This window comes from Solanum tuberosum, unplaced genomic scaffold (assembly GCF_000226075.1).
Source record: "Solanum tuberosum cultivar DM 1-3 516 R44 unplaced genomic scaffold, SolTub_3.0 scf00044, whole genome shotgun sequence".
Lineage (NCBI taxonomy): Eukaryota > Viridiplantae > Streptophyta > Magnoliopsida > Solanales > Solanaceae > Solanum > Solanum tuberosum.
In genome coordinates this window covers 1,309,722-1,324,231 of record NW_006238970.1, presented here as the reverse complement: position 1 = coordinate 1,324,231, position 14,510 = coordinate 1,309,722, and the positions used below count along the sequence as shown (strand labels likewise).

Genomic DNA, 14,510 nt, shown 5'->3' with positions numbered 1-14,510 from the left:
GAGCGAGATCTGGGAGAGGGGAACGTAAATATATATATATACAATTTTCTCTCGCTTTATACAAACACAAACACATTTTATACATTTGCGTTTGTATAAAAGCGAGAGTGGCGAGGGAGAGAACGAGAGTGGCGAGCGAGATTCACCAGAAGAGAGGCGAAATAACAACAGTTTGCTATGAGGTACAATTAAATCAAACTATAGTTATAACATTTAATTTGAATTAATAATTTGCTATTGTATACAATTTACCCTTTAAGAAAAGAAGGCTGACCCGATAAAGTCCGTAGCCCACGTACTTATGGGCTGAACCGATCATTTTTTGGCCCACACCAATAATAGATTAGCCCGATCTGACCCGTTAAATTTTAAAGCCTGTATGAATTAATTCGGATGAGATAACCCAGCCCATATTAACAGCTCTAGGGCCTATGCTAGCACGGGGGACATGTGTCTAGTCCCATATAAGTGAGAGGATCCAAACCCGGATTTGTTTGCATGAAATAAACCGTATTTGATAATGAAGGATACATCCGTAATATTTGGTAGTAATCTGATTATAGGTTATATGAATTAAAGTCCAAAAGGTCGGTAATCTCAAATATATATGCGAAAAAGAGAAGCTAAATCGCCGTGAAGCAGCAGCTATTTGCTGATAAACCCTAGGTGATTTCAGGTTCATCCTGAAGGTAATTTCTTTTCTCATTTTTTGATTAATACTTCAATTTTAATTGTTGTTTTTTATTTTTTTGTGAATTTTCCATTTTATGATCGGTTTTTTATTTGAAACTTGCTAAGGAATTCCATTGAATTTTTTCTTTTTAGGATTTTGATTTTTTCTGGTAATAATTTGGATGTGAATTGATGTTTTCATGTGTTGTTTCTGGGTGAATTTGTGATCAGGCCACAACATTCTGTAGTGGAGTATCATCAGGCGTGTGAAAATGCTTAGCTGCAAGGTAATTAGGGTTTATCGAATGTCATTGATTTTTGTTTTCTTGCTCTGTTGCTGGCATTGATTTAATCACCTTTTGTTTATCAACTGTCATTGAATTGGTTGCTTTCTTTTATAGTATAAGTGTAAGTTAGAGTTATTTTCCTTGAAAAGGTGAGTTTTTTTTAATGCAAGAATGACATACATAATACATTGGTAGATTGATATGATAGTTGATTGATGAGGGCAGAACACCAATACTGAAAATAAAGCCTCTGCTAGTCAGATATAGTATAGTGAGGGCTCGAACCCCCACAGAGAACCTAACCTTTAAAACTAGGGCTGAAACAAATTAATTGAACTCATTTTCAAAGAAAGAAGACTAAAAAAGAAAGAAGAAGTGAATCACCTAGGAATAGGAAAGGAATGGATCTTCACATGTACATTTCATCTTTTGCTAAATAATAAGAAATAAATTATTCCCCAACGAGGACGTGTATTTTAGGTCCTTGCTGATTCCTTGCAACATGGTGCATCTCTTAATAAAGCGGCGTGAAAAGTGGAGACTTTGGGACTGAATAAGCTGTCAAATCAATTTATTCTTGGTAGTTGAAACTTGAAAGCAATTTAAATTGAATAATTTGTTCAAACATCATCAAACAAATATTTAAAGTGATCTAAAGTTTTTCGCCAAGACTAAAGAGATTTACTGAAGGAAGAAAGCAGAAACCTGATTTTAGATGATTAGTGTAGATTTCACTCTTTGATTAAGAACATAAATATTAATTAGTTTCCACAGATATAATTGTCTATTTCTGTCCCCTATATGCTAAGTTTTCTCTCAAATAACTATAACTTAAAGATACCAGAAACACATTGAGAATTCAATTTATGTGTGTGTTTAGAAACGGCATATTTTAGATAACAATGAAGCTTCTCTCGAATACTCCAACTCTGATAACAGTCTCCTACACTTGCTCCAAAAAAAAAAAACCTTGCTCAAAAAAACAGTCCCCTACAACCAATTCTTCTCTCAAAATAAACAGCTTGTTAGAGAACCACTAGTGAAAATACTTCAAGCACACGATTCCCTCTGAATTCCTCTCTTGAGTAAGTTAAGATACAATCTCGATGAATTCACCATAAAAAATACACAATAGGTATTAATTCAAGAAACTAAAATCTAAACTAATACATCATCAAGTTTCCATAAAAAAAGTTGCTCCATAAAAGAGTTCATCTCATGAATCATAGAAATTGAACAGCTAGATTGCAAACCAATTAGGATAATGTAATTTCTCTTCCAAGTTCCTTGGCTGAAATCTGCAATATACCTTGTGGAACAAATACGTGTACTTGAGGATATGTCAAAAGGACCAAAATATCCTAAACGTACAACTTCTACGTTGGTGCTGGATTTTGTACATTCTTTTCACACAATACTCCGTATGCGAGCCTCCATTTAATCCACCCCACTCCAATACAATGCGTGACATCCTCGGCGACCTCACCATTTCCAGGCGATAAGCATTTGGTCAAGGGAATTGGAACAACTATAATCAAAATATATGCAATCATGTCAATCAAGTTAAAAAGCCAGTTTAAAATACTGATTTAGATGAAAAAATAATAGTTTTATGGCTTTTGAAACTAGTTTTTTTTTTTTTTAAAAAAACTAGTTTCAATAAAAGTTCCTTCATAACATTTTAAAATAATTAATGTATCAATTTACCAACTGTATTTACCGTCCGCTGTTGCACTCTTATAGACAGAGCCCATAGGTAATGAGGCGCACACATTGGCACCTTAGTGTCCACACTGAAGCGCCACTGAAGCCAGCGAAGTACACAATTTAGCTTTAAGTGAGTTTTCAGGGCTGTAGTGTGCCTCAAACGAGTCTTTAAGAGAGTGATTGGTCCAACCTCTTCCCGTCTACGAGGAGCAAGGACTATGGAGTCTTGTGATAGTTGATCTCATCTCATCTTCTCAAGCAAGACAGTCTCCTCATTGTAGTCCAACCTCTTCCCGTTTACAAGGAGCAAGGACTATGGAGTCTTGTGATAGTTGATCTCATCTCATCTTCTCAAGCAAGACAGTCTCCTCATTGTAGTCCAACCTCTTCCCGTTTACAAGGAGCAAGGACTATGGAGTCTTGTGATAGTTGATCTCATCTCGTCAGAGTTTGTTATAGTCTAATAAAAAAGTACTGCGACGTGAAGTAGGAAATTAATCTTGGCATTATCTCATATAATGTCCTTCTGGGGTACAATATGGTATAAGGGAACTGGATGCACCTGTCTATTTTTATTGACAAATAATTTTCTCTTATAGGATAAATTGGCACATTTTCGAATAAAGGAGCTCAAAGATGTGCTTACTCAACTTGGTCTCTCAAAGCAAGGAAAGAAGCAGGTTTGAACATTTTATTTGATTGTTCGTGGTTTCATATGTTGAACTTGACTTCTTTTTAATTTCATTCTCATATTTCCTGATGTGCCAAACAGTTTCCTCTATCTTACTTTGTTACATCTGTGTTGGGTTATAGCCATATTGTTCTGTATAAGTCCAACAATTTGTTTTTTGCTTTCTAAGTTATTTATATCATGATCTTTCTAGGGTTTCAATTACATTTTATTCAGTTGGTCCTTTTCATCAGTTGTTGACAAGAATGTGTAGTAAGACTTTGGTGTTGTCTACTATTCCTTTGAATAAGGGCTTACTTTTGGAATCTTGTTATCAGTTTTAGTACGAGTGAGAGTATGCTTCTTTAATTTTGTGGGGCTATTTTACTTTAATGATTCACAGGTTTCCTTTCTTTATAACAAGTTGGTTTTCACTGTAACTCAACTTTGAATTAGTAATTATTTTTTATTATCATGGGTATGTGTCTGACAGTCGTATTTTTCATGATGTAGGATCTTGTTGATCGCATATTAGCTATTCTTTCAAATGAACAAGGTGAGGAAGCCACATATCTTGCGTGGAGAAATTCCAGAGAACTGTTAGACCTATTCTACTTGTAGATATTGTTTTATATAGTTTTACTATCTATGTTTGTTCTCAACTATTTTTTCGTTCTTCATACCATTCCTACTAGTGATATGCACTCATTTTTTGGGTGACCTTGTCAAACTTTGTCTTTGTAGTAAATTCTTATAATGTCAAGAAATTCATTTTAGTGTATCTAGAACTGCCCTTCCTCCAAAGGCTAACCTTTCCTGTTTCTTATGTACTTTTTTTAGTGTGACCTCGTCAAACTTTGTCTCTGTAGTTCATTCATGTACATCAAAAGATCTACTTTAGTACGTCTGGAACTCTCCTCCTCCCAAGTGTAGGGATGATAAATGGGCCGTTTGGGCTGAAGTTTGGCGGGTCAAGATGGGCTGAACCAATAGATGAGTTAATGCCCAACCTTGCCCAAAGCTTGTTTGTGCTTAAGATGATGGGTCATCACCCAATCTATTCAATTTGACTCAACTTTTATTATTTCCTTTTAGAGATAGAAATAAATTTTTCAATAATTCTATCGTTAGGAAATAATAATGTTGTTTTAAAATCAAATATAGGGGTTTAAATGGGTCTTGACCTATACGGTTCATTGCCTTAAGATTTTGGATTAGATATTCAGATTTTCACATAATATCAGTGCAAGACTTGGGAAACTTGTTCCTATGTAGTGTCTGTATCCTTCTAGCTCAAATTGTATATAGTCTCTACCTGTCCTATTGTTGTGGGTGGGCTAGTACTTTAAAAAGCAAAGGCACAAATTATTTACTTATCATGGGACTAGATGGAAATCTTGAGGCCAGGGTGTAAGTCTCACAAATTTCTAATTTTATTACTTTTAGAAATAAGATTTTGAAAATATATAAATTAATATTTTCTTTTATCATTTATAGATAAATACATTCATATGCTTATTATTTTAAAAAATTAACATTAAAAATATACATGTTAATGTATAAAAGTAATAGAATTTGACATGTGAAGCTTTTCCATTTTGCCAATTGTGAGCCTTTTCATATAGGTCGGTGTTGTCTTTGTTACTATTTTGTTATATTCTAAAGAGTAATAAAGTGTTTCTATCTAGACATTGAAAGTGTGTTTAGAAATCCAGACTCCAGAAGCATCCTCTCATCTTGCCTCTTCTATGTGACTCAATGCTCTCACTCTTCTCCGGGAGAGTTCTCTGGTGTCTCCTTTGCTTCCTTCAAACAATGGCTTCCTAGATTTTACTGGTGTTCTTAGGTTATTCTCTTTTATACGGGCTTGTGAGGACTTGTCCTGTCTCCCTAACTATCTCCTCTAATTAGATTGAAAAATATTTTTAGATCAGGGAGAATTTTTGGTAATTAGGTTTTCAACCTAATGGTCAAAATCTATTGAATTAGATTGGCGCTAAATATCAATTAGGGAGATCCAGTAATGAAATTGGGAAGTGTTACTGGCTTTGCTATGTAAGTAATGTGCAAGGTGCCATTCGGTTCCACCTCAATAGTCTAGGCGTTCGCTTCAAAAAACTTGCATGCTTCAAAAAACTTGCACCCACTTTAGACTTTTAAAGTCTCTGAATATTTTTGACACGCCTTGTCTCGAGCTTTTTTTTTGAAACACTGCGCTGGACTCCTTTCTATCAACTCATTAGAATTGCCCTTGGTTCATTTCTCTTTCAATTTTGGGAGCAACTCACTTTGCTTTTATCACACTTTTGCCTATATAATCTACACTCAGTGCTCTAGGCCCACTTTTAGCTTGTAGAATCACTTCAGTCCTCTAATAAAAACCAGTTGACATGCTGAAAGTAAAGAAAAAGTAAAAAAATGAATTATTAATCCTTGTTAAGACTTAGAAGCCAATTACACATGCAGGAGGATGTCAGAATATATAATATTTCCTAGAGCGGATATATATGGGCATCCAAAGAAGCTTATAAAAGTTTTGCTACTTCATTTATTGCCTTAAGATTTTCACTGAGATGCTTACTTTGATAGATTTATAGTTTACAATAATGACAAACTTCCCTTTTTGAAATTTGATTACTAAATAAACTATACCTTTCCTTTCAAAATTTAATAACTGAATAACCTCTACCTTTCCTTGGACCCTGCACAAATGTCAGATGCTTCGTGCATTGGGTTGCTCTTTAAATTTTTTATGTACATAAGCAGCAATGTTTTTGTGTTCTTAACAACAGACCCAGTGTAATCCCACAAAGCGGGGTCTGGGAAGGGTAGGGTATGCATACCGTACCCCTACCTTTAAGGTACAGAGGTTGTAACAATCCCCGAGTTTCGAAGACTGTGCTTGGACTAAGGGTTGACTCTAGATGGATTTCTCAGTATCAAAGAAAGAAAAATAGTATATGCTTGGAGGCACTCAATGACAGATTAATAAATGTCCACAAGGGGAAAATGGGACAAGGAAATAAGTTTGTCTACAAATCCTTCCATTGAATTTTGAGTTTACTCGTGCAAAAGAAAAGACTGAGATAGATACTACATTGATTGTGATTATCATGCTTCTTACTTAGCTGGGTCCCTTTCTGTGTGCACACAATTCGGGTTGAGAGTTCCTTCTATTTTGTTATTTTATGTTCAACTTTTATTATACTCGAATGTCCTGTTTTTAATGTAGGATTTAATTCCTTTCATATTTGTGCAACAAACCAAACCATATTTCTAAGTGTAGCCTATGAAACAACTAATACTAATTTTGTTACTTTTTGCTTGCCTCGGTTACCCTTTGAGTGCACAATTAGAGTAAAGAGTTCCTCCGTCCTTTTGTGTAGTTTTCTATGTGAAATGCTTGCTATACTTTTTTAGTATCCTGCTCTTAGTTGTGGTATTTGTTGACTTTCATGCTTGAGCAGAAAACCATGTTCTTAGTCGTACTGTTTTGAATAGCGAATGCTAACATATTTATGTGATTTCAAACAGTTTCAGGAATGTGTGCAAAGAAAAATAGTGTTGGAAAGGAAGAGGTTGTCAAACTTGTTGATGGAATTTACAGGTATAAAACAGCCCTGATCCTGAGTACACTTAAGTAACAGGAGTGAAGGTTCTTTTATAGGGATTTACGGGGAAATAAGCTTGTATTACTTCTTCATTTCAGATTTCCATTTGCATCAATGCGACATGATTATGTGTAATTCATTTTGTCTTTGTTAACTTAGATGAAACAGACATGATAATTTTTTACCTTGTACACTTTACTCAGGAATTCTTTGATTTTTTTCCATAGTAATATTTGTTGCTTCTTCCAGAAAAATGCAAGTGAATGGGGCAACTGACCTAGCATCTAAGTCGCAAATTGTCTCAGACAGCAGTAATGTAAAGTTAAAAGAGGAAATTGAAGATACTTACCAGATGGAGATTCGATGTCTCTGTGGAAGCTCGCTACAAGCTGAAACGATGATTCAGGTTTCTCTACTCTTCTGTGCTGATCCTTTCGTCAGCCTTAATTGTGAAAATACACTTGCACATGCAGAAGTATCCTGTGTATATTGCCCTGATTGAGGAAAGGCTCCTCTAATCTTCAGATTATCTTTCAAACAAAATGTGTAGTAAATTTTGTATGCCAAACATCTTCAATTGTACAAGGTTTTTCTAGTCTAATATTGGCCTCTACCAATATTGAGATTTGAGATGTTTTATTGTTGACCTTTGTTATATTCTATGAGCATTATTATGGTTTGAATGTAGACATATTTTCATCTTCTTCGTCGCTGCATGGCTGTGATTTGTGCAGAAATTATGTGTTCATTATTCTATTTCTGTTGCAGTGAGGGGTATATGCGTTCCTTGTATGTGATGATGTATCAATATATGGTGTCATCCCTAGTATTTAAAGCTTCTGTTTCTTTTTATTCAATACATTTCATTTTGTGTCTAAAATGGAATTTTTCATGCAGTGTGAAAATGTAAGATGCCGCGCATGGCAACATGCAAGCTGTGTCATCATTCCGGAAAAACCCACAGAAGCGGGTTCTCCTCCAGCTTTACCTGAAACTTTTTACTGTGAATTGTGCAGATTGAGTCGCGCAGATCCGTAAGTTGTCACTTCTTATTCTGTTTACTTAGCTTCATCTGATTTTCTAAACCATAGGATGTTACAGTGCAAGTACATTCTGTTTTCTTCTTCTTCGTTAAACATCATAGTCCATACAGTCATGCATATTCAATTATACTTTCTTCCTTTGTTCCTTTTTGGGATTTGGTGGTTGCAGTTGTGGGAGACGGGTTGGAGAATTTGGCTTTAAAGAGCCTGCGGATTAATCTGTGACAGAGCAAGTTATTGCCTCTTCATATTTATATCCTTGTTGTAGGTCTGATATCCTTTTAAGCATAGGATTTAGATGTTCAGGATTTTCCGAGCAGGGAGCTTTTCAGCTAATTTGGTTTTGTTAAGTCATCACTGTTACTAGATGTCGATAAGCGGTGTACAGAAGATGTGGGTGCTAACCTGGTGATTGCCAGTGTGGGAGTAAAATCTTTAAAGAGAGGCTGGCGTAGTGGTGTTAATTGTACCCAGAACTGACACTTCATTTTCTGTGCATATATATACTCAAGTGTTGCCTTGTTCTTTACATGATTGTAAGTGCTTTGACCTTCACTAATGGGATTATTTATATGCAGGTTCTGGGTGACGCTGTCAATGCCTTTATTTCCTACTAAGTGGGCTGTCACTAGTGCACCTTTAGATAGGTGAGTTACTTGTATCCTTTTAGTCTTGTGAAGCTATTATGTCTAGGAATAGGTCTGCTGCTGTTCCTTCTTGTTTGGATTTAAGTTTACATTGTTTGTGTTATTAATTTCTTTAAAGCAAGTCTTTTTTCTTCAAAATCCTAAAGCAAAACAAAGGTGATAAGGTCATGAAGCAAAAAGCAAGAAGTGATGCACATAGTTTTGGACATTTTACAATTCGATACATATATGAATTTAGTACTACAGTAATTTCAGTTAAAAAAACTAATCTCATCATCTGATGTCGATTTGCAATAATGTCAATATTAATCCAGCTTTTCAAAGTTGAGATTCAAAGAATTGACTTCTCTTGTTGTGATCACTTTCCACGTCATTGTTTGGAACACACACTTGTGTAAAGTGCATGGCTTTGCCCATGAAGTGATGACCGCTCACTTCGTATTGCTTCGTTGTTTGAATCGACGAACTTATGGCTTTTAATTACACTGCCTTGAACTGTGTCAACAAAGTCAGAGTAGACAGTTTTTAATGCCTATTTTGGTGGTTATTAGAAAGGAGAATTTTGTTTCTTTCCCTCGTACAGATGGGATAGGTTGGGGTTTTTTTCTAGCATAACAGGGTACTATTCTATTTCCGCCTTCTGTTGTCTGATGCAGTAGAGAGGCATAAAGACGGAAATAATTGGACACGATCTTATCTTTATCTCTCTCAGTGATGGGTTTGGTATTTGAGTGATTAAAGCACTTTGAAATGGGCTCATGACACGAGTTTAATCTTGCATCTTTTGTGTATGCATAGTTAGTATATTATTAAAGACAGATCTTCTGTTTGTATTTGTATCTACATCATGTCAGGTTCGAAGTACCAATTAAACATGAAAAATATCTGAAAATGTAAGATTGACATCATCTAGAAATATGTTACTAATTTTAATCACATTCAGATACATCCAAGTCATGTTGTGGCATTTAATGTTACTAATTTCAATCACATTCAGTTACATCCAAGTCATATTGTGGCATTTAATGTAGGGATAACACATACATACCCCATCAACTTGTCCCGAATTTTCAACTACATACCTAAACTTTGCTGGGATCTTATTATCTCCTTAGACTTCTCCGAAGCAGAATAAATACTTGCTTTCTATGGACAACCAGATTTGGTGTTGAGTGTTGTAAGAGACGGCAGTCACACATGTATTTTACCATTTAAAATTTTCCCCATTTTTTCTCTTCTTTAAGACCTTCACTATCACAACAATGCCCATTTTTTCCACGCACTATATGCAAATGCACAAGGCACCATCTTCATCCCTCCACTCTCGACACATCACAACATCTCAACCACCAATTTTCCATACCTAAACCCCATCCCATTCGTCTTCCTATACACACCCATTGATGAGTGATAACCATGCACAATAAACCACCCAGCAAAATGCTCATTGCCATATCCACCACAATATCTTCACCACACCCCAGCAACCCATCTCTTATTTCACTTCAAACCTGCACCTTTTCCTTCACTGCCATAACCAACATCCATCCACACGGACACAGACACTATTCACAAGAGGATTCTTCCCATTTCCATACTGGAATGGAGATCCTTCTATAGAGTTTTCTGGCAATTGATTTTCCATTTGACCAAGTCTGCAGAATCATTTTAGATCCGATTCAAGGGAGTTTTTTGAGGGGTGTTGTAGAGAATAAAAAGGAAGGAAAAAGGTCTCGCAGGAGAAAATTTTTCTGGTCAAAGTTTCTTTGTTACAAATCTGTGTTAAAGAGGGTATTATGAGGAGTTTTTGAAAATAAAAAGAGATAGGGACAGAGGAGATAAAAGAGTAATCGCCAGAAAACCTATTACAACTAAGCTTTGTTTCCTTTTCTCAAAAGTTTGTGCTGCCGACAATGGGAGAAATAACACTAATTTAAATGGAGAGAAATAAGTAAACAGTGGGAAAATATATTTGATGAAAGGAAATGTTGTAGATAATAAAATTTTAACCTGATTTTTCTCTTTACACGCCTAAATGGAGTGAATGGACTCTTTATGCCATTGCAGCAAAAGATGGTGTGATTATTCCACTTCAGAACAGTCTGGAGTCATAGGACTGCCACAAACTTTAGGTGTATATTTGAAATTTGGGACAAGTTGAGGGGGTGTTTATGTCTTATCCCTTTAAGTATATGACTTCCTTTGCTTCGTTCCCACTCTTTATGCTGGTTTGTGATATGTATTTGTGTTCGTTATTAAGTTGTAACCACAAAATATGATGGGTGTATGGAGTATGAGGAACAGCGCATCTAATTTTTGGTGTGGAATTGGATTGAATTCTTAGCTTTTTCAAAATTAGATTTACATTTACAAATGTGCAAAGAATACAATTATCACAATTTCTTATGGTTAAAACATCTAAAGTATATTTGACAATGACGGTCAAAGAAAAATTGTTGATTGCTCAAATAGTAATAATGATGTTCTTTTGGGGCAAAGGGGGTATTCTGTAGAACTTATTGTAGACATATTAACTCACTGAAAGGATCTATTATGTGCTTTCTGGGCATGGTTTAACAACTCTTCATTGTCCTCTTCATGCTATAATTTGAAGAGTAGCATGCTTAACCCAATATAATTCGCAGGAGAAGGGTGTTTCATGTTAAGTAATAGATGTTATCTTTGTGAAGAGAATCTGGAATCACTCGGTTTAACGACTCTTCTTTGTCCTCTTCATACTATAATTTGAAGAGGAGCATGCTTAACCTAATATGATTTGCAGAAGAAGGGTGTTTCATGCTAAGTAATAGATGTTATCTTTGTGAAGAAGATCTGGAATCACTCAATCACCTATTTATTCATTGCAAAGTGGCTAAGCAATGCTGGGAGCTCCTCCTAAATCTGTGCCGTGTAGTCTGGGTAATGCCTTCAGATGTTAGAAGTCTACTGGAAAGCTGGAATGGGCATAAGATTACAAGTATCCAGAAACAGTTATGGAAGACCTATCCCTGTGTATTTTCTGGACCATTTGGAATGAGAGAAGAACCATATTCTGGAGTCAAGAACTTGCATCTTCAAAAACTGTTACTTTTGGTGTGAGGGGAATCTACTAGATAATATGGATCAGAATATGGATTCCTTGGATTCTCTTGGGAATTATTTAACTTGAACTTATTGTATGATGTTTGTTTCTGTACTTTTCTGCACCTTCTTGGTACTTCTATTAATAAAACTTTTACCTTGTAAAGAATTGATTCTGCCTTTTTAAACTGCCTGTTCTATTGTGAACATACTGCCTTCTTCGTATTGACGTTATAGTGTGTTGATGCAACTATAATTCCATTTATGAATCACTTTTAACATTTTAAAAATTTTCAGCACAAACCAAATGCAAAGGATTGAGAAATTATTTCAGCTCAGTAGAGACGACATGGAGTTATTGGCGAAGCAGGAATACGATGTTCAGGTTGTTCGTTGAATATAATAACTTGCCCTTGAGTAGCTATTCTGTATTCATGGTGTTTGTTTTGTTAAATTTCAGGCTTGGTGCATGCTTCTCAATGACAAGGTAGAATTTAGGATGCAGTGGCCTCAGTATGCTGATTTGCAGGTCAATGGTATGCTCTATTCTGTCTTGCTTCAGTTATATAATCTTGACCCATGCAGAATTAAGTGCTGAAAATATATCCTTCTCCAGTAATTCATTCTGGGTCCGGCAACATATTCTGTATATTATGTGTTAAATATGTTTCATCTTTCCGATGCAAAGGCCTGGTCAGCCTTGTTATAGAATACGCAGTTGTAGAGCTCACAGGCGCAAGCAAACTTGAAACAGTGTTTTTGACTTTTATTTGTACCCTTCTCATGTTAAATATATTTTCTGTCTTTGTTCTTGTTTATTTTCTCCAAAAGCAATCTCCATAGACATGATAAAAACTGTTTCACTTCTAATTTTGTTAAGGAATTTTTTGCCAGTTCAGTAATTTTTATTATATTTGAACCAACAGGAGTTCCAGTACGTTGCATAAATAGACCTGGCTCACAATTATTAGGTGCAAATGGTCGAGATGATGGTGCAATAGTGAGTATTTTATTTATGCATACCTTTCTATCTTCCTAGTTTTTTGGGAGGAACAGATTAGTTGTACATTTATGTGCTGCTCGTGGTTGCCTAAGGCAAAACTATCTGTGACTATACTTTGTAGTTGTATTTCATGCTTGCTACTTTCTATTTTTTGGTTTTTGTATCGACATATATACAGGACAGCTTTTGTTTTCCTGAATGTTCCTCTCAAGTTAATGTCTTGCTGTTTTGACAGATCACACTATGCTCCAGAGGTGGAATGAACAAAATTTTGTTAACAGGATGTGATGCTCGTATCTTTTGCTTTGGAGTTAGACTTGTACGGCGTCGTACTCTCGTACAGGTAGGCAAATTTCTCCAGTTACACGTAACTTATTTGTTTCAAAAGCTGTTGCATTTTAAGTATTTCAGAGAAGCTTGTGATTATATTTTTGGGAACAATTTATTGTGTATGTTATCATTTCGTCTCATCATCTTCTCTCTTTTATAGTATTGCACCATAGCTGCTTTATGTGTTTCTAAGAATTGTGCGCTATATCTTCCCTAGTGAGCAGTAACTGCTTTTATTTCTGAGATTCTCAAAAACGAGTCAGAGAACTTCTGTTTCTCAGACATGTCTTGAAGTAGGCTCAGGCAACTGCTTGCTATTCATCTCTTGAGCAAAGTTCATCTGGGGGATGTGGAGTTTGGGCATATGTAGTTGTAATTGAGTTTTTTTTTCTAAAATTTTTTTAAAGCTATTTTCTATTATTACTTTTATTGCCCCTGCTTGTAGTATATTTCTGATCACTTTACATCTAGTTTGACTATTAATAGACATGTACATGCACCTGGTCCTGATGTATTAACCCTTTTATGGTGGTGTCTGAATAAAATTTTGTTTTCTTTATAGGTTCTCAATATTATCCCTAAAGAGCCAGATGGTGAGGCATTTGATGATGCTCTTGCTCGCATTCGTCGTTGCATTGGTGGGGGAACTGCCACTGAAAATGCTGACAGCGACAGTGACCTCGAAGTGGTTGCGGATTTTATTACAGTCAATCTTCGATGCCCTGTAAGCAAATTCCAACGTTGAAATCTTCTTTTTTCCACTGCCCTTTTCCAATGTTCTAATGTTTAATTATTGCATATCTCGCTCCACTTTCCCTGTGGTGTTGGTCTTCTCTTTCATGTATTCTCTCTCATTGCCAAAAGAAGAAAGTGATTGATATTTATTTAAAATTTGGCATTTTCCTGATGAGTATCACTATCTTCACCTTCGTAGCCTGCTTATATGCTATGGTTGCATCACACATAATTTTCTTTTTATGGGGTATATCCTTACACTCGCTCTCTCTCCCCCTCTTCCTATTTACCTTTGGTTTAAAGTAGACAGTCAAGCTGCAAAGTTGGCAATAGCTTACTCCTAGAAATCTTCCTCACATGCAATCAGAGCAATTGTAATGCACATTTTTTCAGCAGTATGCATGATTTAGGTTTTGATTTGATTGTTGAAACAAGAAACAATGGGGTCTATTTCTTCGATAAAGCATTGGCTTTTCTGTTTTTGAGGCATCACCTTATCAAGTCAGATGATGAGCCACAAATCAGCAGAGGGTTTAATAGATGCTGTTGTTTCTCCAGCAGCCAGAACTTTGGCTTAGTGAAAAGAACACAACATGCGATGTCTGGGGTAGGCACATAACTCACATCATGAGTTCAATCCTGCCATGGATAAAAGTTGGTACTTAAATGGAGGACAGTTTTGATCCCCCCCTCCCCCTCCCAAAAAAAAAAAAAAAAAAAAAAA

General features: G+C 35.7%; 1 protein-coding gene across 1 annotated transcript in view; it reads left to right on the top strand.

Moving 5' to 3' along the window:
• Nucleotides 1-538: 538 nt before the first annotated feature.
• LOC102599774 (E3 SUMO-protein ligase SIZ1-like) overlaps nucleotides 539-14,510 on the top strand; it is a 17,413-nt gene continuing 3,441 nt past the window's right edge. The window contains exons 1-13 of the mRNA XM_006343389.2: nucleotides 539-689; nucleotides 904-959; nucleotides 3,266-3,346; nucleotides 3,850-3,892; nucleotides 6,871-6,943; nucleotides 7,197-7,353; nucleotides 7,845-7,981; nucleotides 8,569-8,637; nucleotides 12,016-12,103; nucleotides 12,179-12,254; nucleotides 12,645-12,718; nucleotides 12,957-13,064; nucleotides 13,614-13,775. Of these exons, the coding sequence (XP_006343451.1) occupies nucleotides 945-959; nucleotides 3,266-3,346; nucleotides 3,850-3,892; nucleotides 6,871-6,943; nucleotides 7,197-7,353; nucleotides 7,845-7,981; nucleotides 8,569-8,637; nucleotides 12,016-12,103; nucleotides 12,179-12,254; nucleotides 12,645-12,718; nucleotides 12,957-13,064; nucleotides 13,614-13,775 (1,083 nt within the window). The 5' untranslated portion in view covers nucleotides 539-689; nucleotides 904-944. The remainder of the gene's footprint in view (nucleotides 690-903; nucleotides 960-3,265; nucleotides 3,347-3,849; nucleotides 3,893-6,870; nucleotides 6,944-7,196; nucleotides 7,354-7,844; nucleotides 7,982-8,568; nucleotides 8,638-12,015; nucleotides 12,104-12,178; nucleotides 12,255-12,644; nucleotides 12,719-12,956; nucleotides 13,065-13,613; nucleotides 13,776-14,510) is intronic.